General features: G+C 34.1%; 3 protein-coding genes and 2 pseudogenes across 3 annotated transcripts; 3 read left to right on the top strand and 2 right to left on the bottom strand.

Moving 5' to 3' along the window:
• Positions 1–7,642: 7,642 nt before the first annotated feature.
• On the bottom strand, positions 7,643–8,128 carry LOC120200046 (annotated as a pseudogene).
• Positions 8,129–13,204: 5,076 nt separating this feature from the next.
• On the top strand, positions 13,205–16,215 carry LOC120200228 (nucleolar protein 56-like). The gene is made up of 8 exons (XM_039201127.1): positions 13,205–13,540; positions 13,928–14,142; positions 14,233–14,390; positions 14,493–14,680; positions 14,771–15,023; positions 15,226–15,374; positions 15,446–15,580; positions 15,800–16,215. Exons 1-8 carry the CDS (start codon positions 13,336–13,338, stop codon positions 16,099–16,101), a joined length of 1,605 nt encoding a protein of 534 aa, XP_039057058.1. The 5' UTR covers positions 13,205–13,335; the 3' UTR covers positions 16,102–16,215.
• Positions 16,216–16,777: 562 nt separating this feature from the next.
• Positions 16,778–19,365, top strand: LOC120200222 (annotated as a pseudogene).
• Positions 19,366–20,546: 1,181 nt separating this feature from the next.
• LOC120200224 (4-coumarate--CoA ligase-like 9) lies at positions 20,547–24,670 on the top strand. Its single transcript, XM_039201123.1, has 6 exons — positions 20,547–21,602; positions 22,689–22,878; positions 23,214–23,359; positions 23,467–23,534; positions 24,104–24,209; positions 24,445–24,670. Exons 1-6 carry the CDS (start codon positions 20,568–20,570, stop codon positions 24,568–24,570), a joined length of 1,671 nt encoding a protein of 556 aa, XP_039057054.1. The 5' UTR covers positions 20,547–20,567; the 3' UTR covers positions 24,571–24,670.
• Positions 24,671–24,837: 167 nt separating this feature from the next.
• LOC120200081 (glyceraldehyde-3-phosphate dehydrogenase, cytosolic-like) lies at positions 24,838–26,926 on the bottom strand. The gene is made up of 9 exons (XM_039201006.1): positions 26,911–26,926; positions 26,695–26,810; positions 26,394–26,540; positions 26,256–26,316; positions 26,077–26,174; positions 25,799–25,948; positions 25,532–25,606; positions 25,021–25,110; positions 24,838–24,926 (listed from the first exon to the last, which is right to left on the bottom strand). Exons 1-6 carry the CDS (start codon positions 26,924–26,926, stop codon positions 25,802–25,804), a joined length of 585 nt encoding a protein of 194 aa, XP_039056937.1. The 3' UTR covers positions 24,838–24,926; positions 25,021–25,110; positions 25,532–25,606; positions 25,799–25,801.
• Between the last annotated feature and the right edge of the window lie 652 nt (positions 26,927–27,578).

Genomic DNA, 27,578 nt, shown 5'->3' with positions numbered 1-27,578 from the left:
TCATTTGCTTGATGAACTGGTCTCCTATATACTTGTGTTTGAACTCTTCTAAAAACAAGAACCAGGTCACTTGGTCACTTGTCATTCTTAGAGTAACGTTCGTCCACCATATTCTCGCTTGTCCACGAAGCAAGGAGACTACTCCGTCTAACTTTTCCATATCAGAACAATGAAGTCCATCTAGCATAATCTTTACGTCATTGAGCCAAAAGTCCGCTTCAACAGGACTCTCCTCAACTTCACCTTTGAATTCAGGAGCTCCTAATCCTTTTAAATCTTTTGCTATATTCCTTCTCGGAGTGGAAGGAGTAGGAGATTGGAAACGCATCAACACCGCATCTAACGTTCTAAAGAAAACGTCTTGGTCTTGCACAGGCACTCCCGAAAGTGTCTGTCCTTCACCTTGCCTGGCCAGGGCAGGTGAATTACTACCTTCAGCTAATCTATCATTTCCCGCTACGTCTCGGGAGTTGTCTTGTCCAGACATCTAATAAAATACAATCATATCATTCTATTAGCAAAACAGTATACTTACTTTCTATTAGATAAGAAGTTTTCACTATTTCGTTGGCATGTATACTTTTTAAAACACTTTTGACTTCGTTTTTAGCCTAGAATCGGCTAAACCGTAGCTCTGATACCATTAAATGTAACACCCCCAACCCGTACCCGACCCGGATACGAGTCCGACGTGTCACATTGACTTTTCAAATCTTGACTCTTAAGAAAAATCCCGGGAAATTTAAAACTTTATTTAAAACAAAATACAGACTTGATCAGAGTGCTTGTACTTAATGACTTATTACATGCCAACACTTTATACATAACCAAATACATACTTTGTCAAATACTTCTGATCTGATCTTTTAGTTGTGATACTGTCTTTGCCACTTCTATTCTTTCACTTCTCGTTCTTGGTACCTACGTGTAAATCACTTACACGCTAAGTCATAGACTTAGTGAGGCATATAAAACATATAATATAACCATATATCATTTCATATAAATAAAAGACATACATATACAAACACTATCAATAATCATTTCCACTTACCATATACTCATCATATAACACATATAATTCATGTATGTGCATTCATATCATGGAATCACTACATATCAATATGCATGAATCTATGGTATGATAACAATATACAATCAGGTCATGCACACATGCAACTTACCTTATTTTATCACTTTCACTTTCATTTGTCTTTCAATTTCATTGCCCATGTATATTATTGAGAATAGAGATATGTGAGTACATTGAGGTTGTGCACTAATGCTGTCACCACAGCTCGTATAAATGTCCTGAAGGAACTATCCAGAGGTCACACAGACCCCGATAACTATCCAGAGGTCATAAAGATCCTCGGTAACTGTCCAGAGGTCATAAAGATCCTCGGTAACTGTCCAGAGGTCTTAAAGATCCTCGGTAAACTGTCCAGAGGTCATAAAGATCCTCGGTAAACTGTCCATATGTTCCTTAGAACATAGGTATACTGTCCATATGTCTCGAAAGACATAGGTAAAACCCTCGACTCTTGGCATGCCAACTATACCTATAGCTCTCGTATCATATACTATGGGCATTTATTTATACCTTTCGTATCACTTGTTCTTTCTCTTCTGTCACATACCACATGTATGTGTAACCATATATCTCATATCATATCACATGTATTATATATATATACATGTATTCATGTAAATCATTTCATGTAATTCATATCACATATATCACATGTGCATATAAGCTTATAGCTTCTTTCACATATACATGTAGTCACATAGCTTTCTTTCATGTAACCATGCATGTCATGTCAAATAACATATATCATATGTTGCATTTTCACTTAAGCATATAATTCATATAACATAGCATCCATCTATTTCTATGTATTAATGCATACATGGTAATCACATAACAATTTAGAAGTTACTTCTTACCATAGTAACTCCATCACTGGCTCATCACAAGCCAATGTTAATAAAATAAGTACAAAATAAATTGCACTCACCTTAGCTTTGCTTTGATTCGATTATAATCCTTTGATTATTCCGGAACTTGTTTAGGCTTAATATCTACATAAATATATCATTTCAAAACAACTATCAGAAGCCTAAACTTTAAACTTGATGTTAATAACTTAAACCGGTTTAATGAATCAAATTCTATATTTTCATTTAGGGGGGAATCGGTTCCCTCCTGTGGGGGTATCGGTTCCCCTCTGGCATTCTGGAATTCTATGTTCGTTTGAGGGGGTATCGGTTCCCCTTGAATGGGTACCGATTCCCCTTGCCCAGAATCACATTTTTGAGCTCAAAATTCACTTCATTTCAGCTCCATACCTCATACTTCACTTCCATTAATATTCCTAACTTTCATACACATACTTAAACTTATTTCTATTCCATAATCACTTCTTTAACTTCAAATCTAGTCATTCCTATGTAATTGCAAAAATTATACTAGTTTTGCAACATGTTCAAATTCCTATTCTAACACTTCCTATCCCTTAATTAACTTGATGACAAGTCAAATTCAACTTTCAATTCTCAATATAAACTTTATTTCGATATTTCATTCAAAAACTTCAAATCTTTAAATCCTCATAAACTCTTCACTTTGTTGTTTTAAAGCAAATTAATCCTTCCTTAATCTTACTTAGCATCTAATAATCAAAACTAAACTTAAATTTCAGCACATACTCAGCTCAAGAGAAAACTCACATTTGCTTGGCTTCACACGTGGAGAAGAGAAATGAAGAAGAAAAGAGAGAAGAGATTTTTCTGGAAAATCTCCCATCCTTATCCATATATATATCATTTAATTATAATTTTCAAGTCTAATGACCATTTTGCCCTTTAATTCTTTGGATAATTACTATAAACTTTTAGGAAATATTTCCGAACAAATCATTAAACTATTAAACTATTATACTTTAATCACCATATTCTGAAATTTTACAATTTTGGTCACTAACCCGTATTTTGGGATGTTACAGTTTCTCTTGAAACATCAATCCTTGAATATGTTTTTTTGTGTCACCCTTGATACAGTTTCTCTTGAAACACAAAAACAAACCTTTGAAATTGTTTCTCTTGAAACACAAAAAAACCTTTGAAAATGTTTCTCTTGAAACACAAAACCTTTGAGATTGTTTCCCTTGAAACAAATTTTGTCTCCCTTGAGACAGTTTCTCTTGAAACACAAAATCTTTGAGTTTATTTCCTTTAAAACAAAATTTTGTCTCCCTTGAGGCCGTTTCTCATGAAACAACATATATCTTTAAGATCGTTTCCATTGAAATGAATTTTGTCTTTTTTAAGACAACTTCTCTTGAAGCATCATTTAAACCGTTACACTCAGCTCAGGCACATACTTGGGATGGTCGAGAAGTATTTCTCAAATCAAAAAATAGAATGTGCACATCAGATTTGAACATTTGAAGAATTCGAGATCAGGGATTAGAACTTGAAGATTCCAGAACTAAGATTCCAGAGAAGCAACCGAAGATCGAGATTTCTCTCCTGAGCCCAAAAAATAACATATGTTGCATATGCATTTTAGGCACACCTAAGAGCATTGCATCCATAGCATCACATATATGCATAACTTTTTCAGGTTTTAGCTAGAGTCAATTTCAACTTCGCGGCGAATGATATTGAACTCAAAGCGACACAATTTGCTCGAGAGTGGATTTCAACTTCACGACGAAGGATATCTAGCTCGAAGCCAAACTTCACAATAAAGGGGTCTCCACGGTTTCAACTTCACGGCGAAGGGAATTGTGTCCACCCGCAACATACAATACTTGGATTTCAACTTCACGACGAAGGATATTCAAGTCAAGGCTCAACTTCACAACGAATGGGCCATCTGCGATTTCAACTCCACGATGGAGGATATCGTGCCACTCAAGACAACACAAGTTCAACTTCACAACGAAGGGACGGCTGGTTGTCAACGAACGACTTTCCAATTTCAAAGCTGATTTTCCACGACGGAGGATATCATGCTACCTATGACAACACAAGTTCAACTTCACAACGAAGGGACGGCTGGTTGTCAACAATAATTTCCCAGTTTCAGGGCCAATTTTAACTTCACAGCGGAGGATATTGGACCCAAAACAGCACAAGCTCAACTTCACAGCGAAGGGGCGGCTGACTGTCAACAAATAATTTCGGAGCCAATCTCAACTTCACAACGAAGGATATTGGACTCGAGACAACACAAGTTCAACTTCACAACGAAGGGACGGCTGGTTGTCAACAAACAATTTTCCGGTTCCAGAGCCAATTTCAACTTCACGACGGAGGATATTGGACTTGGAACAATGCTACTTACTTGGATTTCAACTTCACGACGAAGGATATCCAACTCAAAGAAGGATTATTTGCCATCAAAATTGTCGAGTTCGACTCCATTCAGCTCGATGACACATCAATCGCACTACTTTCCGGTTGCAGTCGAGGTTTTCAAGTCGAGGAGAGGACCTGGGTTAGCCGTGCCTTAGTGACAAGCAAACATTTTCAAACAGCATAGCTTAAGTCAAGAAAAAGCTATCTGTCAATGAAGATTTCTCAGTTCTATTCCGATCCAAGGTCTTTAAACCGAGAAGAAGACCGAAGGGTAACGGGAAGCCACGTGCTGATTCAAATTCCGAACTACGGCTTTAATTTCATATCATTTCAAGATGAACTCGACTTCACGATGGAGGAGTCATCCGTAACTCAATTCGACAGGGAGTTATTGAAACATCATAGTTAATTTTCAACTCCACTGAACGAAAAGTGTGTCTTTTAATCTTTGCCCTATCCCCGTTACACGACTATGGGCAAAGAGGGGCAGCTGTCAACACACATTTTTCGTCCTACTAGGATTCAAACTCCTAAAAATAGGATAGAATTTTAGGATTCAAACTCCTAAAGATATGATAGAATTTTGCTAGGATTCAAAAAATAGGATAGAATTTTATGATTTAAACTCCTAAAGATAAGATCCACAAGCACTATAAATAGCCATTGTAACTCACCATTGTAAGACACGATTTACACACAAAACATAGAGGAAAGCACGAGAAGATACAAAGGCAAAGCTATTGTAAACGATTAGAAAAATAAATAAAAGGTAATATCTTTTTTACTGTTGATTTGGTCTCTTACATTTACGTTTTAATTATTATTATTTTATTTATTTAACTTTATTTATAAGTACATTTCTCTTGTTACTCATTTTATTTAATTGTTTTGTTATTTTTCTTTTCTTTTCTTTTTCATGTAATATTTTTTTTACATTTTATATATTTTCTTTTTTACTTTAGTATATATTTTTATTTTTATTTTAGATTATATATATAAATATATTATTTTTATTATCAGTTTTATTAATTTATATATATATATATATATATATATATTTACTTTTTTTATTTTTTTATTTTATATATATATTATTTTTACTTTTTTTATTTATTTGTTTTATTTCTATATTTTTTTTCTTTTTCTTCTTTTTCTTTATTTTTTAATTTATTTTACTTACTATTTTATCTTTGTTTTCTTTATCTTATCTTTTATTTAATTTGTTTTCTCTTTATTTTAATTTAATTAATTTATTTATTTCTTACATTTTTATCTATTACCTTTTTATCTAACATGGTTTTTTGACCTTATTAAGGCCACACCTTTAAAACTATCTAAGGTAAGTAATTGTGATCGTATTTTTACCTTTTAATTTTAAATTACAATTTTCTTAATTTAAGACAACCGGCAAATTACGTAGTACCGAAAGGGCGGTTCAAGGGTGCTAATCCTTCCTTGACCGTAATCGACTCCCGAATCCGACATATCTTTGGTAAGACGCAGATCAGGTAAGATATAAGGTATCCGATTAACCTATTTATTTTTTAAATAAATAATCGGTGGCGACTCCAATCACATTTTTCAAGTCGAATCCCAATTCCGGGGCCCAACCGAAAGACGGTTACGACAATATGCAATAGAAGTATTCTTGTACCTAACACGCTCACCTAAATTTGAAGTCCATATCAAATTAATGTTGGAAATTAAAGCTTTGATAACGTTTGAATAACAATGTCATCTAATATGAAAATCTAAATATACTAAGAAAACCTTAAAATTTATTCATAATTGTGCACTAAGAACATATACGATGACAAATCGACATTGGAAGCTTAGGCAAGCTGCTGTATGTTTTGACCTTCTAGCGGATGAAGCTCCATTTCTAGGTGAACAAACAAATGAAATGTATTAGGGTTGATGCAGGGATAAACGCAAAAATTTATGTCAGGGGACGAATTTGAATTTATAAATTTTAGGAGGTGAAATTGAACTTATAAAATTTTAGGAGGACGAAAAAAAATTTCAATGCAAAATACATAGAAAAATATAAAACATATGATAATTTTAATTTTTCGGGAAACGCCGGCCCCACCTAAGTTCATCCTTGATTTAGTGGATTTTTGTACATCGGTTATCGATGGATTTGATTGATTATATGCTTCGTTAATAAATTAAATGACAACACGTCATTATGAAATTTGGAAATTATGATATAATCGTCGTTTAATTCAATGATTGTATATATTATATGGTGAAAGTATTTGGTGAATCTCTATTATTATAATCGGTTCAAATTAATCATCCAACTATTAAAGGGATTCATTTATTATTTATACCGATAGAAATAATCAAATGGTCTATAATTTAATATTATATGATACTTTTCACCAATACAATAACTAAATTGATCAATTTAATCATAAGTAGACAAACTTGAACGTATCCCTATGATAGAAGCATTAAATTCTTCCATGTAATACTTAAGTATTAATTTGAATATATTCCTATAATGGAAGGACCTATCCGGCAATTTCACCTAAAAACCCGTGTGGTCGTGGGATCGAGTCTTACGGAGGGCAATTCGTAATGTAGAGGTCTCTCTCAACCTGGCGTTGGGGGCAACCTACTATCCTACCTCCCCTTACCCCATTACTTATGGGAAAAAGGGTCAGCTAATTTTCCTCCCCGTGTTTTTCCCGCTTGTAAACAGTAAATTATTGCAACAGGGTGACCAAATTCATCGCCCGAACTTAAATGTGCGAGTTGGGTTAGAATTTTCCCATTTTTTGACAATAATTTGAATTAATTTAAATTTATGATAAAAAATACTTAGATCTACTCGATTTGAAAATGATAGTAAGATTGTTCTTTATGTATATGTTTCTATGTCGGATTGGATATCGATTTAATCCTAAATATATGGTCAATCAGAAGTCGAACAGAGTTTTTTTAAAGGTCAAATGACATATGAGGATGTATACTTGAGTTGGGTTCGGGTGGACCAAAAATTGATCCAATCGAACTCAAGTCATGATCATCTCTAATTCGGTATTGATGAGAATCAAATATAAATATATTTAAATATTTTAAAAACTTTTATTACGTAAACTATCTTTAAAGAATTGTATTATCGTATTTATATGTAAATATGCATGTTCAACACGAATGATTTTAAAAAATGTGAATGAGATTCGAAAGAATTAATTCAAAATTAGATACAATGTCAAATCAACGCTGAATCATAGATCGAGCAAGCAACGAACCAGCCATGGAGTCATTGCATCGTCAACTTGAATTCCTCGAAGCTGATAACACCATCGCCGTTAAGATCGAATCGTTTGATCATCTCCTTGCATTCATCGATGGATTTCGACTCACCGAGTTTCGTCAACATTGTCTTGAGTTCCATCGGCGTGATGAACCCGTTCCCAACGGCATCGTACGTCTCGAACGCTTCTTTCAAAACATCCATCTTCTCTTCTTCCCCTCCTTCCATCAACCCTATGAAATCCTCCAACCCCAATAACCCGTCGCCGTCCGATCCAACGATTCGACTTCCACCTTGGCTTCGGTTAACTTCAGTTCGCCGCCCATTAAGGCTTACCTATGGGTAAGCTCCGATGCCGAGATTTTCCCGTCTCCATCTCTGTCGAAGTGACGAAGAACACGTTCGTATTGTTCGCTTCTCATCATGTTTTTTTTTTCTCACTAAGGAAATGGACGAAAAGATTTCTTGGAAAATTTGCAGAAAGATGAAATAGTTGAATATTTCTAGGTTGGATTTGCAGAAATGGGTGATGGGAAACCACGTTTATATATAGATAGAATGAGCTGGGACTTTGCCTATGGCTATGGTATTACCGAGAAAGTGCCGGGAAAGTTTTCAAAACGCGAAAGACGATGAAGATGAAGGAGGATTGGAACTCGGTTGAATTTCTGGGTGTTCTTTTCGTGTATAAATAGAATCTTCAAAGGAAACAATGACGAAAGATACTTCAAAATTTCTTTTAATTAATCGTCAAAACTAATTTTCCTATTGTTTTTAACCAAGAAATAACAGTATGTTCAAATGTTAATCTTTAAATACATTTATTCAAATGGTTAAATAAACCGTTGTTGTTCTTAGAGTTTATGGTTCGAGCACCAACGATTGCAGCACGGTAATTGAACGTTTATTAAATTAATTTAAATGGTAAAGTACACATATAGTCCCTCGATTATAAAATATTATTTTATTGAGTCTTTTGACTATTTAAAGTTATAAAATGATCCTATGACTATATAATGTTACTTTTTTAAGTCATCGACTATTAAAAGTTACAAAGTGATCACCTGATTATTCATTGTGTTCCAAGCTCATAATTTTTATTGAAAATTTAATGGTAGTTTGAGTTAAGCGTGAACTTTATGACCGAGAAATGATAGTCGTTTGAGACTGTGAGTTCATATTATATCATATCTCGGCCAGTAGGTTGACGTTCAACTAAAATTGCCATCAAATTTTTAACGAAAAAAGACGAGTTCTAAACACAATGAATAGTCGAGTGTCCATTTTGTTACTTTTAATAGTTAAGAGATTTAAAAAAGTAATGTCTTATAATTGAGGACCATTTTATAACTTTTAATAATAAAATGACTTAATAAAATAATACCTATAATCAGGGACCACTCGTGTAATTTTCATAATTTAAATTATCGATTAACCTAATAAGATAAAATATTTATTAAGATTTTTTACAAATGATTTTTTCTATTATTCAATTTAAATAATCAATTAATATATTAAATAACAATGATTATATAAAAATAATAATTTTAATATTGTATCCGGATATAAAGACCATTTGGAAGGAAGGAAGATTCCGAATTTTAGGAACGAATTTTAGGAAGATTCCGTATACATATTTAAATACAAGTTAAAGATGTCACATAACATTTACAAACATTATATAGTTGAAAAACCGGTACAAATTTATTTTTAAAAAAAAACCTTATTCAATTCAATTCTTTCAATATAATAAATTAGTAACGTAAATCATAATACAATATTTAGAACACCCAAATCAATAATAGTGTTAGGCATCAACTATATAGTTTTATACTGTTTCCTATCATATCAGAAAATAAATTCCTTAAAATCTTTCGATGTTTATTTGATATTAATTTCATGTCACAAAATCTGTGTTAACCTTAATACTTCAAGTTGACCATTCAATCTCCTTTTAAACCAAATTCATCAAAACTTCACATGAACTTTGCATTTTTAACCACAAATTATGAATTCTTTTAGAATTCATCTCAACTTTTTCGTTTCATTCGAAATGGTCTTTAAGTCTTTGCTAAATTAAAATTCAATACTTAAAATTCCAGCATTGGATCAACATAATCAATCTAGTACATTTACAATTGCATAATTACCTTTAAACCCTCCAAACTTTCCAAACTTCCCCAACTAATCATCAAACTTGGCAAGTTTCCAAAATGATTCAATTTCACATTCTAACTTTTATTACAGCATGGTACAACAACTATTGCACAATTATACATTGATCCCATAATTTCCGAATAGGTCTGTCAACTTTCACAAAATTACTAAAGGGCCCTTATAACTTTTTAAGACTTATAGAATCTTTCCTACATCATTTTCAACCCTTACATAATTTTTCACAATTTTTCTCACCCTTTAATACCATAGCCGAACACTTTAGGGTAGGATCTCAAAGATTTCCAATTTGATTCAAGTATGAATTCAATCACAAATCAACATTTCCAAGCTTTATTTTAACTCCATAACACTTGTAACATCAAAAACCAACCTTAAATCATAAGAATTACATTCCCCTTCAACCACATCTTCCAAATTCAATCATGAAACATGAAGATTTTTACACCAAATGAAAGAGATAAACTTTTCTATTATACCTAAGCCAAAATCCTAAGAAAAATGGCTCAAAATTTAAAAAGATTTTTTTTTCTCAGAAGCTCACGGTAGCAAGCTGATTGAGAACTCTCTTTTTCTTGAAAATTCTAGCAATCATCATCCTTTACATATGTTTAAAAAATCATTTAAAATGAATTAAAAGTTCATTTTTGTTTAATGACACTTTTGCCATTAATGAATCTTAATAATAACAACTTTGTCACTCCATGACATCATACCTTACATCATCTTATCTATAACAAAAATATCATATTCTTGATTTTTCATGTTTGTCCTTGAAATTTTCCATAAATTCAATTTAGTCACTAAATTGCACCTTTCCACTCTATAATGCAATTTCCACCAATCCACCTCAAATCCTACCAATTAAAATGTCAATATAATTTTTTTAACTCCAAATACCTTCCTTTAAATTTTTGTAGAGTTCCAATTCGATCCGGATAACAGAATATTTTATCGAATCGAAATCTTAATTCGTAACAATTCCATCTTTAAAGATAAACTTTTCATTTATGGAATTTTTTTGGAAAAAAATATCACTTCGATCCTTGAACTATTCCAAATTTCTAATTTAGCCACCAAAATTCCAAAACTTACATTTTAATCACTTGTTACAATTTTGGGATAATACACGGGTTGATCTAGATTAAATAGGATAAAGTCTTGAAACGGGAGGGAATAAAAAAAATATTTTTTGCCTTGAGAAATAGTATATATTATAAGACATGTTTACCACGTTATGTAGTTTGATGATGGGACGCCATACCAGCATTATCCAGCCAATAAAAATGATATAAACTGAAATGGAAGCCAGCAATGGCCTTGGACCACTTTTATCCATGTTCAGTATTTATCTCAATATTTTTATTCAACAAAATAAAAAATTAATTGAAAAAATAAAAAAATTATAATAATTTCCCCTAAATACATAAAACTCAATATACAATTATCTCATATAAAGTATTTTCATTATAATCTACGAGGCAATTCAAGTTTTGTTATCCCTACTTAAAACATGTAAAAAAATTATGATATGTTACATGTATAAAAGAAGGTTAACTACACAATTAATTACTTGTTTTTGTTTTGTATAATTTTCTTCGTTGATTTCAAAAAATATAATATATGATAATTTTTATTTTTATTTAATTAAGATAATGTCACCACGAATTAAATGTCGTCAACATTTAACAAATTAGATAACATGATATTTTGGTATAATCACGTATTTGATCTCTATTATTTATATATTCTCTCAATTTAGTCACACTTTTAATAAATTAAAATAAATTTAATCCTCTAATCGAATAATTTCATGTGTTACCGGTGTCACATGCCACCATGAGGTTGGATGACTAAATTTATTTTAATTTAGTCCTACTTATAATATATTTTATGTTGAAATATTTTGAAGTTAAAATAAGAATAAAGTATATTAAATTAAAATAAATTAGTCATCAAATCGAATGGTGACACATGGCACGACACGTGGTACCAGCGATGTGTGACATCATTCGATTGGAGAATTAAATTTATTTTAATTTATTAAAAGTAGAACTAAATTGAAATAATATGTAAACAATATGGAACAAATGTATGATTAAACCAAAATATTTAACGACAATTAACTCGTGATGACTACGTCTTAATTAAATAAAAACAAAATTGATCATATATTATATTTTTTGAAATTAATGAGGAAAAATGGACAAAACGGTAACATAAGTCGTCAATCATGTAGTTAACCCATAAAAGAATATTAAAATTTTAAAATAATTTGAGATTATTATGCACGAACCAAATTAACTCAATGATTAAAGGAATGAATGTTATTCTTAGAGGTTATGGGTTCGAGCACCAACGATGAAAACATGAGTGATTGAGCGTTCATTGTAATATGATTGAGAGTAAATACTATTTTATAATCGTCATAACTTAATAAAAAAAAAGAATTTGAGAGTATTCTATATATCATCTCAATCAATTTGAGATTACTAATAATAATTGAATATTTTGTATACATCACTAATTAATATTTTATTATCAACTGGATAATTTTTGTTCAATAACAAAAATAATAAGAAATTAAATAAACTACTAAATAAATATGGGCCGGCTAAAGACCCTTACTTATACTCACCTAATTGGGCTGAGCTATACGGTATTTATTTAAATAAAATATTAAATTCATTTTTTATTTAAAATATAACATTAATATAATGTTTAATTAAAAATAAAATATTAAATTTATTTAAGTGGTTTAGATGCTATCGAAATTTTCAATTGACTTAGATTTAAGTCCTATTTTATTACTTTTATTTTTTTTATTTTTCTACAATTTATTCTATTATAAGATATATACACCTTATGTAAACCAGAACTAAGAATGACATTTAACCTAATAGTAAGTGTGCTTGGCCTTTCTTCCACAAACCTATATTTGAGCCCTCATAAACTCCAAAATTTATTTATTTATTTTCTCATTTTCCAATCAGATTATGGCATGTATTATCATTAGATTGAATGATACGAATTTTTTTGAATTAAATTAAAACTAGGATCAAATTGATATAATGTGTAAGTAATGATGGATAAATGTGAAATTATATAAATTTTTAACTATCACGTTAGTCCCTCCGTTAAATATTAACGACATACTGTTTGATTGGCAACACTTAAAAAGTTACGTGGCTTAATTGATAAAATTAAAAGATTAGTAGTAAAAACAATAATTAAGTGTTAATGATTATAATTTACCTTAAAGTTAATATAGAGTGAATTGTAAGCAATAAGGACTAAACTGTACAAATGAAAAACAAACAAGGACTAATCCGAAGTTTTGGAAAAGAATTGCAGGCGGTATAAAAGCCTGAGAGCCTTAAACCCTAGTTCCAACTTCCATGTCTCTTAGTTCATTTTCCAAACCATAGACAACCAGACACACCTATTTCAGTTGGCTTTGATTGTTTTTGAAGCTAACAAAGCTCTCTCTTCACTGTGGTTTGGGTTTCTGGAGCTTTTCTTCAATGGCTCTCTACTTGTTGTTCGAGTCATCTTCAGGGTACGCGCTGTTCCAGGCTCACGGGCTCGATGAAATCGGTCAAAATACAGAGGCCGTCAGGAACTCCGTTTCTGATCTGAACCGGTTCGGCAAAGTGGTCCAACTAACTGCGTTTCAGCCTTTTGAGTCAGCTCTCGATGGTCTCAATCAATGCAATTCTGTTTCCGAAGGTATCATAACATTTTACGTTTTCTTCAAGATTCCATGTGTGTTTTTCATGTTGCCACCAGTTATATTCTTTTGATTATTTTTTATGGATATGTATGTCTTCTGCAAAGACATCTGTTAGTACAAGATTGCAAAGCTTTAGTTGCTCTTTTATATAAGTTATCGTGTTTACTCGGTTGTATATTGGGATACTAGAAATAAAGGGGTTTTCCATTTTCATTTACTGATTTTTGTGATATCTGATGAAGATAGGTTCCTCTTAAAGTTTTAATGCTTAATAATCATTCTGAACTAATTGAATTATTGTCTCTTTATGACACATTTGAAATGAGTTTGCTTGTTTTTCAGGTTGGGTTAACTATTGGGTTATGTTTTGTTTCATTTGGCAGGACTAATGACTGATGAGTTGAGGAGTTTCTTGGAGCTGAATCTCCCAAAAGTGAAGGAAGGCAAGAAGCCAAAGTTCAGCTTGGGAGTTGCAGAGCCTAAGCTTGGTTCCCACATCTCTGAGACAACTAAAATTCCATGTCAGAGTGGAGAGTTTGTTCTTGAGCTTCTTCGTGGCGTGCGGTTGCATTTCGATAAGTTTATCAAGGACCTAAAGGTTTGCATAGTTATTTATGTTTCTTTTACAAGTGTTTATTTTCCTCGTTTGCTTCACGTTGATCTTCATGTCTCTTCTTAAACATGGTAGTCTGGGGACTTAGAGAAAGCTCAGCTTGGTTTGGCTCACAGTTACAGTAGAGCGAAGGTAAAGTTCAATGTCAATCGAGTTGACAATATGGTTATTCAAGCAATTTTCCTTCTTGATACTCTTGACAAGGATATCAATTCCTTTTCCATGAGAGTGAGGTTTGTATCACTTTACCCTGAAGCTAGCATCTTTTTTAGTTCAGTGCGTGTTCATGCATAATTTTATATAACAGTTATCCCCTGGTTGATTTCTTCCTGCAGGGAGTGGTACTCTTGGCATTTCCCCGAGTTGGTAAAGATTGTCAATGATAATTATCTGTATTCTAGAGTTGCAAAGCTTATAGAGGACAAGTCAAAGTTGTCTGAAGAACATGTCCCTGCCTTAACTGAGATACTCGGGGATGAGGACAAAGCAAAAGAAATTGTAGAAGCTGGCAAAGCTTCAATGGGTACACATCTTGCATTTATGTTTCAGTTCAACCTTTTTTTTTCTCCGCATAATCCTAATTACCTTTTCCTTTTCTCCTACTCATTTGCAGGACAGGATTTGACCCCAGTTGATTTGATTAATGTTCAGCTTTTTGCTCAGAGGGTAATGGATCTTGCCGAGTACAGAAAGAATCTTTATGACTATCTTGTGACTAAGATGAATGACATTGCACCAAATTTAGCATCATTGATCGGGGAAGTTGTTGGGGCCCGTTTGATATCTCATGCCGGTAGTCTCACGAATTTGGCTAAGTGCCCCTCTTCCACTCTCCAGATTCTTGGTGCAGAGAAGGCCCTTTTCAGGTATTTTGCTTCTCTCTCTCTATTCTTATGAAGTGATGCAGTACGGAAACACATGGAACGCTAATTTAGGCCCTCTTTGAACCAAGCTTGATTCATGTCTTCTAAAATCTTGTATAGTAATCCAAGTATATGCTCTTATCGAGACTTTCCCCCTAATCGAATGTTTTAAGATTTTGCTTCACTCGTTGCTTGCTGGCTTCAGGGCACTAAAAACACGTGGAAACACACCCAAGTATGGTCTAATTTTCCATTCTTCTTTCATTGGTCGAGCATCTGCAAAAAACAAGGGCAGAATGGCACGCTATCTTGCAAATAAGTGTTCAATTGCATCTCGTATAGATTGTTTTGCAGGTAATCTTTTATCTTCTTTTCTCTTACACTGCAAGTTTTCCCGTAATACATGTCGATTGTCTTGTTTTCAGAGAGGGGCAGCACTGTTTTTGGGGAGAAACTGCGGGAACAAGTGGAGGAACGACTTGAATTCTATGACAAGGGTGTTGCGCCACGAAAAAACATTGATGTGATGAAATCTGCGATTGAAAGTACTCAGAGAAAAGGTACACTGATCTGTGACTCCGTTTACAATTTTAATTGTCTATTTCACATTTTAAAAGGATATTTAGTCAATAGACAAAAGGGTGATACTTCACATCCAAGTCTTTGATTCGATATGCTGCCTGAACTCATTGGTTTCTACTGGAGGTTGAACATGCTGCACGTCTGCTCTCTCTGTGTATGACATTCTTATTGATTATTTTACTGCGTGTCTTGTACAGATACGGAAATGGAAGAAGTACAGCCTGATGAAACCTCTGCAAAGAAAAGCAAGAAAAAGAAATCAAAAACCGATGATGCTCCAGCTGCTGCTACAAATGGAGATGCACCGGAGGAATCTAAATCGGAGAAGAAAAAGAAGAAAAAAGAGAAACGGAAGATGGAGGAAGAGATGGATCACGAAGAGGAGAAAACAAATGGAGGAAACGAGGATGATGGAACAGCCAAGAAGAAGAAAAAGAAGAGTAAAGATGAAGCAGCTACAGATGAAACTAAGAAGAAGAAGAAGAAGACCCAAGAGTGAATCTAATCTCTATTTGCTGAAATTCATATAATCAAATGCTAGTAGTTGTTTTATTTTGAAAATTCTATTAACTTCTAGGTTTTGGAATCTATTTGGCCGACGTTTCTGGTTGAATATGAAGATGGCAGTTGGAAGTCTTTGATTTTGGAAATAGTTTTCAGACAATGAGTGGAATTTGAGTTGGGCTTGTTCAAAGTAGGCTCAAATTTTTGAAACACTTGTAAGAGTTTTCATATGATTATATGTTTGCCATTGATGGCCTAAATCGAAGCCTTCATTCACATGATTAACACGAAAAAACATGTTAAAAATCGATTCAATCGAATTGCAGATGAATTTTAGATGGAAGAGATAATCAAATTCTAGGTAGCTCAATGGGGAATGATAGATGTTCGAATGATGAAGAAGATAGGAAAATAGCGGAGAGCCTTCGCTTGGGATAAAAATAATGGTGGATGACAAACAAAATTACACCATGATCTTTATACGAGGGATCATAATTTTGAAGGCAAACAGATAGCGCATCGGCGGCAGGAGGGATCATAATCGAGTGGCCATCGAGAGACGGAAGATAAGCAAAATGTTTGAGCCAATTCTTTTGTTTTGTGCCCAAATTCTTCCATCTTCAACCAACCATTCCTTTCACAAATCTCTCTCTTCCATTCAATTTAAACCCTTCCTTCCCTAAACCTCCCTACAATCCAATTGCTCCTCACAGAATCAATGGAGGACACTCTCTTCCCCAATAAACCTCTTCACCCGAAACCACCTCAATCAAGCAAGCCTGTCAAATTCAGCTCCGTAACACTCCCTCAATCTCATTCTCCTCCTTCAGTCCCTCTGGACTCTCTTCTCCAGCACCTCCTTCACCTTTCTTCATCACCCACCACCACTCCCAACAACCCCAAACCAATTAATCCCCCTTCCCCTCCTCTTTACATGTCTTCACAATCTACTTCAGAACTTCAGTTAGACAACGGTGGAGAGGAAGAGGGAGGTCATTCCGGTGATGGGTCGCTTGAATTTTTGACAAGGGTATGCTTAATTCCATAAAGGAACAGCCCTTGAATGCCCTGCCTGATTTCTTTGATTCTGTTAAGTTTGAGCTTCTTCAAATTGATATGTCTGGTTTGTTGGAGGCTTTAGACCTTTCAGGGGATTGGGGAAGAGCTCTCGTGTTGTTTCAATGGGTAGTTTCAGACGTAGGCTCCCGTAATGTTAAACTAGACAATCAGGTTGTCGAACTGATGGTCAGAATTCTAGGGAGAGAGTCGCAGTATGCAATTGCATTGAAACTGTTTGATTTAATTCACATAGAGGAATATTCGCTTGATGTTCGAGCTTATACTACTATTCTTCATGCATATTCACGGTCAGGTAAATACAAAAGGGCAATATCCATGTTTGAGAAAATGAAGGAGATGGGCCTTTCTCCTACTATAGTCACCTATAATGTCATGCTTGATGTTTATGGTAGGATGGGTTGGTCTTGGAATAAGATTCTAGGACTTTTGGATGAAATCAGAAGCAAAGGACTTAAGTTTGATTAGTTTACTTGCAGTACTGTGATATCAGCTTGTGGGAGAGAAGGATTGTTGAATGAAGCAAAAGAGTTCTTTTCTGGATTGAAGTCGCAGGGCTATGTACCTGGGACGGTAACCTACAATGCTTTACTACAGGTGTTTGGGAAGGCAGGGGTCTACTCGGAGGCCTTAAGCATTTTGAAAGAAATGGAGGATAACAACTGCCCGGCAGACTCTGACGTACAATGAACTTGTAGATGCTTATGTGAGGGCGGGGTTTTATGATGATGGGGCTGCGGTTATTGAAACAATGACGAAGAATGGTGTAAGGTCAAATGCTATCACGTACACTACTCTCATCAATGCGTATGGTAAAGCTGGAAAGGAAGACAAGGGTTTGAGATTGTTCCATAGGATGAAAGAGTCGGGTTGTGTCCCTAATGTATGTACTTATAATGCAGTGCTTGGGATGTTAGGGAAGAAGTCACGATCTGATGAGATGATAATGATACTCTGTGACATGAAAGAAAGTGGCTGTTTCCCCAACCGTATTACATGGAATACGATGCTTGCCATGTGTGGCAATAAGGGAATGCACAAGTATGTCAATCGAGTCTTCCGGAAAATGAAGATCTGTGGTTTTGAGCCTGATAGAGACACATTCAACACTTTGATTAGTGCCTATGGCCGGTGTGGGGCGGATATTGATGCTACGAAAATGTACAAGGAGATGATTAGGGTAGGGTTCACACCGTGTGTTACAACTTACAATGCTCTTCTCAATGCTTTAGCTAGAAGAGGGGACTGGAAAGCAGCGGAATCTATCATTCTAGACATGAAGAATACGGGTTTCAGGCCTAGTGAAACCTCATACTCTTTGATGATTCAATGTTATGCCAAGGGAGGGAATGTGAAAGGAATAGAGAAGATTGCGAAAGAAATTAGTGATGGTCTATCTATCCTAGCTGGATGCTTTTAAGAACTCTTGTTCTGGCAAACTGCAGATGTAGAGCGGTAGAGGGTATGGAGAGAGCGTTTCATGAATTACAGAAAAATGGATACAAACTTGATTTGGTTTTATTCAATTCAATGCTCTCCGTTTTTTTGAAGATCAACATGCATGAAAGGGCCCACGAGATGCTACTATTTATTCGCGAAAGTGGGTTGACACCTGATCTTGTGACATACAACAGCTTGATGGATATGTATGCCAGAGCGGGAGAGTGTTGGAAAGCTGAAGAAATCCTCAAAGGATTACAAAAATCCGGTGGAAAACCAGACGTCGTGTCATACAACACCGTGATAAAAGGGTTTTTCAGGAAAGGGCTGATGCAGGAGGCCATAAGAATTCTTTCCGAAATGACGACGGAAGGGATTCTGCCTTGTATTTTTACTTACAACACGTTTGTGGCAGGTTACGCTGCACAGGGAATGTTTGCCGAAATGGATGACGTTATTCACCATATGATTCAGCACAACTGCAGACCCAATGAACTCTCCTTCAAGATTGTGGTGGATGGCTACTGTAAAGCAAGAAGATACAAAGAAGCCATGGAATTTGTGTCCAAAATAAAGGAGATGGATGATTCTTTCGATGATCAGTCTATCGAGCGGCTAGCTTTTCGTGTTCGGGAGAATCTGGATTCATAACTTCACAAAGTAAGCACTTCATATTTTAGTTTTTGTTTGTTCTTCGTCGAGGATGACTTGGGGGAATTATAGAGCCGTTTGCTGTCTGAACTTGATGCAAGGAATAGATATGAAAATATTATTTAGTCTTGGGATTAAATGATAAATATTTAATTTCTAAGGGTTAAGTTGTTTTTTAATTTCTTACAGAACAAATATCATTTAGCCTTTGTGATACTGATTCCAACAAGGGGGTTGAGATTTGAGAATTGGAAATCTCTTGCTTACTAAGCTTGCATTTTGTTCAACATGTTTTGAGCTACTGTTACAATTGTGAGTTTTTGACATTAATTTTCGTTGGTTTTTTTCTTTTTTAGATTTTCAAGCTTGATACTTATTTTAAAGCTTTATAAATTTTAGGATAAATTATGCGTTTAGTACCTAAAGTTTCAGTTTTGATCTGTTTTAGTATCTAAACTTTCAAAAAAAAAAATCAAAATCATACATAAAGTTTAGTTTTGATTTCATTTTAGTATCACTGTTTAAAATTTGACGTTAAGTTTTTAAATAATTTGAAAGTTTAGATACTAAAACGAATAAAAAAATAAACGTTAGGTATGCTTTTAGAAAAAAATTAAAAATTTAGGTACTAAAACGAATCAAAATTTATTTTTTTGATAATTTCAGATATCAAAACTAAAGATATTGTACCAACAACCAGTTGGGTCTAGTGGGATAAGACACTAGATCCTTTAAGTAAGGTCAAGAGTTCGAATTTTGACGATTGTGAAGGGAGTAAATTCGGTTAGGAGGGGGTCGTTCTTGCTTCTATAATACTCTATCTGGATTAATCGATCAATAGATCGAAACCGGTGGTTATACAAAAAAAATTAAAGATATATAAAATTAAAAATAAACAGTAAAATGTACCAGAAATTAGTTGAAGAATTAAATACTAAACAGCTTAGATTTTTTCGAAGTCAATGATAACAACGATCAACGCAAACTTTATTTTGATTAAAATTTTAAATCTCGAAATTAAAAAAAACATTGAATTAATATAATATATAGTTGTAATAATGTACGAGCGCAATACTGCATAATTGTACTTAATATTTGTATTTTATAAAAGTCAAAGGACAGCCAAAAAAAGTTCAAACTTTTCGTGCTAATCATTGTCGTTAGCGTAACTACAATAATTGCATGTTTAATGTAAAGAAACAAATCGTCGCCAAAGCCAAATTGGAGACGTAATTTTAATTTAATTCAACATTTTGAATTTCAACCAGCTTTGAGCTTTAAATCTCCATTTCCATGGCGGAAAGAAATCACAGCCGCCAAATGGATCCAAAGACCGGATTCTGTTACGAAACCGGAACTTACAGTAGCCTGAGACCGCGAATCCCTCTCCCGTCACCTGACCAACCTCTCTCCGTCGCGGAATTCTGTCTCTCCATCTTCTCTTCCACTTCCACCGACGGTGCCACCGCTTTCGCCGTCAATGCAAACACCGGTCGAACGCTGACTTACTCTCAGTTCGTTTCTCAGGTCCGTTCCCTCGCCCACTGTCTCAAGAAGCGATACTCTATTTCCCAAAACGACGTTGCTTTTGTTCTTTGCCCTTCTTCGCTTCATGTCCCTGTGATTTACTTTGCTCTCTTGTCGTTGGGAATCATAGTCTCTCCTGCTAACCCGCTCAGTTCCAAATCGGAAATCGCTCACCAGATTCGACTCAGTAGACCGGTTATTGCTTTTGCTACTTCACAATCCTCTCATAAGATTCCATCTCTCAAACATGGAACTATCCTCCTCGATTCGCCCGAGTTTCTATCTTTCTTAACTCGGTCCGATATCGACGATGAAATCACTGAACGAGTCAAGATAAAGCAGTCCGACATGGCTGCGGTATTGTATTCTTCCGGAACCACTGGCCGGGTCAAGGGCGTGATTATGACTCACCGTAACCTAATCGCTATGATGGCGATGATTCATCACTACAACACAATCGAAGCTGCAGGTAGCAATAACCGACCGCGGCCGGTGACATTCTTCACCGTGCCTTTGTTCCACGTGTTCGGGTTCTTTTCGCTGTTAGGAACGGTTCTGTCGGCGGAAACGGTGGTTTTGACCGAGAGGTTTGAATTCACGGTGATGCTGAGAGCCATTGAGAAGTACAAAGTTACCGTCATGCCGGTGTCGCCGCCGCTTGTACTGTCGTTTGTTAAATCGGATTTGACCAAAAAATACGACTTGAGCTCACTTCAGGCGGTTGGCTGCGGTGGCGCGCCTCTCGGCCATGAGATAGCTCAGCTGTTCAACAAGAAGTTCCCCAACGTATTATTGTTGCAGGTAATTAATTAATTTTTATTTATGTTTTGTCCACTAAATAAATTAAGAATTAGTTAGGACTAAATTAATACTAATTGAGAATGCATTATTTTGAAATTTAAAATATTTCTGCTAATTTTTTATGTAGTTAATAAATGAATTAAAAATTAACATCCATCTATTAACTAAGCTGATTAAATTTTAATAGAAAAATATTACTCCATCTCTCCCATTAAAAATTTCTTTTATTAACTTTTCAAAAAAAAAGTGTCTTTTATTAATTTTTCAAAAGTTAAATTTTTTAAAATTTGATCATAATTATTTTAAATATTTTAAAAAATTAAATTTTATAAAATTTCAAAACCACTTCAAAGTTTTTAAAATATAATTTTTTCATATTTTTATTAATAAATCTTTTAAATAATAAAGAGTAGAAGTTCAAAAAAATCAACAAAAAAAATCATATTTTTTCAGATTAACTCTTACTAACTAAAAATATATCGATACATAATTGATAAGTACTAGGCTACTAATAATATAGCAAGATTTCGATTATTAATTAGGATTGACTATTATAAAAAATATTATAAATATAACTCTTTTTATTCAATATATTCCATTTATAATATTAAAATTCAAAGCATAACTTTATTTTATCCTACTAAATTATCTGATTATTGATAATATAAAATCTTATTTTAAAAGAAGTTATATATGTGTGTGTGAGAGATAAAAGTGGGTGTAAGAAAATTTAGAAAACGTAGCATGCCAACAAACAAATCAATTTGTATGCTAGTACAAATTATCTGTCCACTATTAATAAGTGGCCTTAAATTGTATGTTTAATTTTGTTAATTAGTTAAGATTAAATATATTATTTGTACGTTAAACATTATTATCTAATACATCGTGGCGTGAATATTTAAAAATCTTAAATAATTAATTAATATTACTCTTTTTTGTCGGGAGGGTCACTCTTATCTTTGTAATATCCTATTCGGATTAGTTGATTAATAAATCGGATACTGATAGTTATACTAAAAAAAATAATACTCTTTCTTGGGTTAATGTTAAACTATTACTTTGGTTCATTTCCTTTATGTAAAGGGGTATGGGCTGACCGAGACCGGAGGAGGAGGAGCTACTACGGAAGGGCACGAGGAAGTGGCTCAGCGTGGGACTGTGGGCCGCCTTGCTGAAAATATAGAAGCAAAGATTGTGGATTCTGTGACCGGAGAGTCGCTACCACCCGGACAGAGAGGGGAACTATGGTTGCGAGGTCCAGTAGTAACGAAGGGTATACACTCTTTTTGCCTTCTATTTCTATAACAACTCCGTACATTGCTTATCCTAATCGAATGGGACGGACGTAAGATTTTATATTACGAATCGAATTTAAACTTATAAAATTTTAAGTCAGTCGCACTTAAACTTATAAAATTCTAGGAGAGTGAAAATATATTTTCAATAGAAAATACAAAAAAAAACTCTGAAACATATAATAATTTTAAATTTTAAGAGTAGCGACCGTCCCCATCCATCCCGCTCCGGTCCATCCCTGGGCATAGCGCTCTTCGGCCATAGAATATTTTTTTCCCTAGGCAAGTGATATATCTAGTGGTGCCAATGCAGGTTATATAGGTGATGAGAAGGCAACTGCTGAAACCTTGGACTCGGAAGGCTGGTTAAAAACTGGTGATATTTGTTATTTTGACTCTGAGGGGTTCCTTTACGTTGTAGATAGACTGAAGGAATTGATCAAATACAAGGCTTATCAGGTGAATTGAGTTTCAAGTTTTAACCCCTATATGGTTATGGTTAACAGTGTTGAATTACTATTTTTTTGGACCGAAGTAAATCTCATTGTCTTCAAAACTAATGGCAGGTGCCTCCAGCAGAACTGGAACAATTACTTCATTCCCATCCTGAGATTTCTGATGCAGCAGTGATTCCGTATGTATTTTGTTTCTCTGTTTTCCCCCCTGAAATTGCCGAGGTTGCACCTTCTGCCTATATGTAAATTTCGTGTTTAGTACCTAAGCTATAAATTTTGATCCGTTTTGGTACATAAGCTTTTAATTTTTCCAAAATCACACTTAAAGTTAAATTTTATTTCATTTTAGCATCCTCGGTTAAAATTTTAGTTTTTGTTTCATTTTGATACCACATTCAAAATTTAAGTTTTGAATTTTTTTTGTTGTTGAAAATTTAGGTATTAAAATGGACCAAAATTAATAGATTAGGTACTAAAAGCATCAAGTTTTTAACAGTGAGATACTAAAATGAAATGAAAACCAAATATTAAATATAGTTTAAAAAAACTGTAAGTTTAGGTACTAAAACTGATAGTTCAAATATTAAATGTGTAGTTTTTCCATGTATCAACCACGTGTTTATAGGATGCCTTAGGGGAAAAAAATGAAACTATGGAGACCCAGGGTGTACGACCCTTAGTTTCGTATGAGTATTTCAAGGTGGTTAACAGTTTTCTTCTCGTAACAAATTGTTTGATATGAGGACAGATACCCCGATGAAGCAGCAGGACAGATTCCGATGGCTTATGTTGTGAGAAACCCCCCAGGAAGCAGCCTCACTGAAGCTCAAGTCATGGATTTTATTGCACAACAGGTATGCTTCCATATTTGTTCCTAGTTTTTCTGGTTTTTTCTTCTAGGAACAAATTTAAATTAGGTTTCCAAACCGAAACCCTGTTCACATGTGCACACCATCACAAATTCACATTCTTTCGACTAATTATTCTAAGCTTGAACATATAACGGGTAAACCATGCACTTGACATGTTTGTGAAGTTTCTAATCATAATTGATATAATAGTCCGTTGTACCGGAATTTTTTCTTGCAGGTTGCACCGTACAAGAAGATCCGACGTGTAGCATTTATCGATTCGATTCCAAAATCAGCAGCAGGAAAGATCTTGAGGAGGGAGCTGGTTAACCATTCAACCTCGGGTGGTTTGTCTAGACTATAAACCATACCTCAAATGATAAACATGAAAACTTTTCGGGTATGTCTACGTCGTCTTTTTCGTGTAAGTCCAGATTAAAAACATGTTTTATTATTCCAACCAAGCGATTCGTGTGAATCACATTTTATTCTATACTTAGAAGTACAAGGAGATTCGAAGAAATCAAATTTCCTCTTAAGGGAAACCCAGATATAGTGTCATTCCAACTAAGGCTAAATTCTTTTATTAACTCACTGCGTCCTCCATAGATAAATAAAAACAGAAGGGTCGATGCCGAAATTACAGCCTCCTAGACCATAAAGCCAAGCCTCTTACTTGGCTTTTGAAACAGCATCCACATGAACAATAAGGTCGGCGAACTGCAAAACCAAAATAAAACAAGAACATAATAGGTTTCTATTTGGTCTTATAAAGGTAAAGACGCTATGTAGTAAAACTGTGGCAGTAAGTTACCTATAGCCCCATTCATTGTCGTACCACGAAACAAGCTTGGCAAACTTGTCATTCAGAGCAATTCCGGCTTTTGCATCGAAGATACTGGACCTGGATAATTGAGCAGACACATTATCACTACATTGTATTTATCAGACACCATTAAACCAACTCCAATCCAGAAAATTCAAACCACTATAAGATACGAGTCTTTCAACCGATAACAAACATGAAGAAGCAATAATCACTTGAACTTTTACAGATGCATTGCAGACCTACACCCTTGACAATTTAGGTACATGGGGTCCATATATCAATCGAGTCTTTCAACAGATGACAAACACAAGAACTAAATGATCACTCATATCTCTTTTATATATGCATCATAGACTGTTGCCCTTGATTCACAAGGGGATCTATACCATTACTGCTGCTAGCAGCACTAATTGGCCCATGGCTAAAACGCAAATTGGCAGGATGCAGAGGATTTCACCCCTAATGTTGTAGTAATAAATATGCACTTTATCTTTACCTGCTGTCACCGACAAAGTCGGTGGAAACCAGATCTTCATCAGTGTAATCCAAGATTCCCTTTAACAATCCAAGACAGAATTGGTATTAGAAGTTAAGTCAAAAAAGGGTACAAAAGACATGGAATAATAACTTCATAACTGTTCGGTTAATTGTAAGCTAATGTTAAGATCTAATAAACATTGTACCTACCAACAGCGGTTAATTGTAAGCTAATATTAAGTACTAATAAGCATTGCATCTACCAACAGCGTACGAGAATATACATTCCTTACTTGATAGCATCTTTGATTTCGTCGTAAGAGGCTGCTTTCTCCAGTTGTAGCGTGAGGTCGACCACTGAAACGTCAAAGGTGGTAATATGGAAAGCCATTCCGGTTAATTTTCCATTCAAGGCAGGAAGCACCTTTCCAACAGCCTCGTGACAAAACAGAATTCATCCCAAAAAAATTTTAGCATTGCTGAATTAGATGTTTGTATTGTGAAGAAAACTAAGCAGCCTAGCCCACTGAAAAGAAAATTCATCAATCTGGACACGTTTCTTACCTTGGCAGCTCCAGTACTGCTAGGAACGATGTTGAACGAAGCAGCTCTTCCTCCTCTCCAGTCCTTAATTGATGGGCCATCCACAGTCTTTTGTGTAGCTAATAAGATTAAACAACACAGTTAATACATAGAACATACTAAGTTAATTAACTGTGCTAGGCTTCTGGTGTAAAGCTTACCAGTAATCGAATGAACAGTCGTCATAAGACCCTCAACTATGCCGAATTTGTCATGTATGACCTGCAACTCAAGGCAAGATTAATCAATATAATTTCGAGTATAAGCATTAAGTCGCAGAAGAATAATAATCAAAGATCCTTAGCAAGGGGAGCAAGGCAGTTAGTAGTGCAGCTAGCGTTGGAGATGATGTCATATTCCGGCTTGTAATTCTTCTCATTAAATCCCATGACAAACATGGGAGCATACTTGCTGGGGGCCGAGATTATTACTTTCTTACCACCGCCCTGATGATCAATCAACCAACATCACATGGGAAAATCAAAGAAACTAACGATTCAAGCTAGAAGAGTTCATAAATGGATAAGGGTATTCATAACTAAAACAAAAACATTAATAAGGAACGAATCGAAACCGACGAACAAAGAAATCATAGAATACCTTCAAGTGGGCAGCAGCCTTATCTTTGTCAGTGAACACTCCAGTTGATTCAACAATGTATTCGGCTCCGGTCTCGCCCCACGGGATCTCCTCTGGGTTCCTAATGTTACAATTCACTCAGCGGTGAGCCATACATAGTAAACAAAAGAAGGTTAACATATTCCTTATATGGAGCAGTTCAAATATATTTCATGTGTAAAATACATCATTTTTCACTGGATTTTACCCTCATTCGTATTTTATTTATTGTAATTTTTCTTCAATTTACTTATTAAAATTTTGAATTATTTTTTTTCATTTTAAATTATATTATTATTATTATTTTGATATTTATTTTAAATTATTTTTATATTAAACAATAACAAAAAATTTCACATCATATTAAAATAATAATGAAATAATTTAAAGTGACCAAAACAAGAACAATTCAAAATGTCAATAAATAAATTGAAAAAAATTTAAAATACAATAAATAAAATAGAAAAGGGAATAGAGTTCAATGAAGAACGATATAATTTACTCATATTTCTTTTATAGTCTCGTACGAAATAAATAAAAGTAAATTTAAAAATAATGAAAAAACGTCAACTATTGTTGGTTTGAATCTTGTTCATTTAGTATGAATTAAGTAATTTCGGTGATAAAAAAATTTATTATTATTTTTTGAAATATCAAATTCGAACATATAAAATATTAAAAATTTAAATATTTAACGTCAAACGACTAAATATTATCTTTAAATATATATTAACTTTTATTTACTCCGTATTAATCAAAAAAATAAAAATATTGTTCATTTTTAGCCTTGCACAAGGATTTAGCAGTTCAGCCCAATGGTCTTTACTCGAACATCCATTCACTTATATCTTCCATACGCCGACGTT

This window comes from Hibiscus syriacus, unplaced genomic scaffold (genome assembly GCF_006381635.1).
Source record: "Hibiscus syriacus cultivar Baekdansim isolate YM2019G1 unplaced genomic scaffold, ASM638163v2 tig00005929_pilon, whole genome shotgun sequence".
NCBI classification, from domain to species: Eukaryota; Viridiplantae; Streptophyta; class Magnoliopsida; order Malvales; family Malvaceae; genus Hibiscus; species Hibiscus syriacus.
This window is presented reverse-complemented; position numbering and strand designations above follow the sequence as displayed.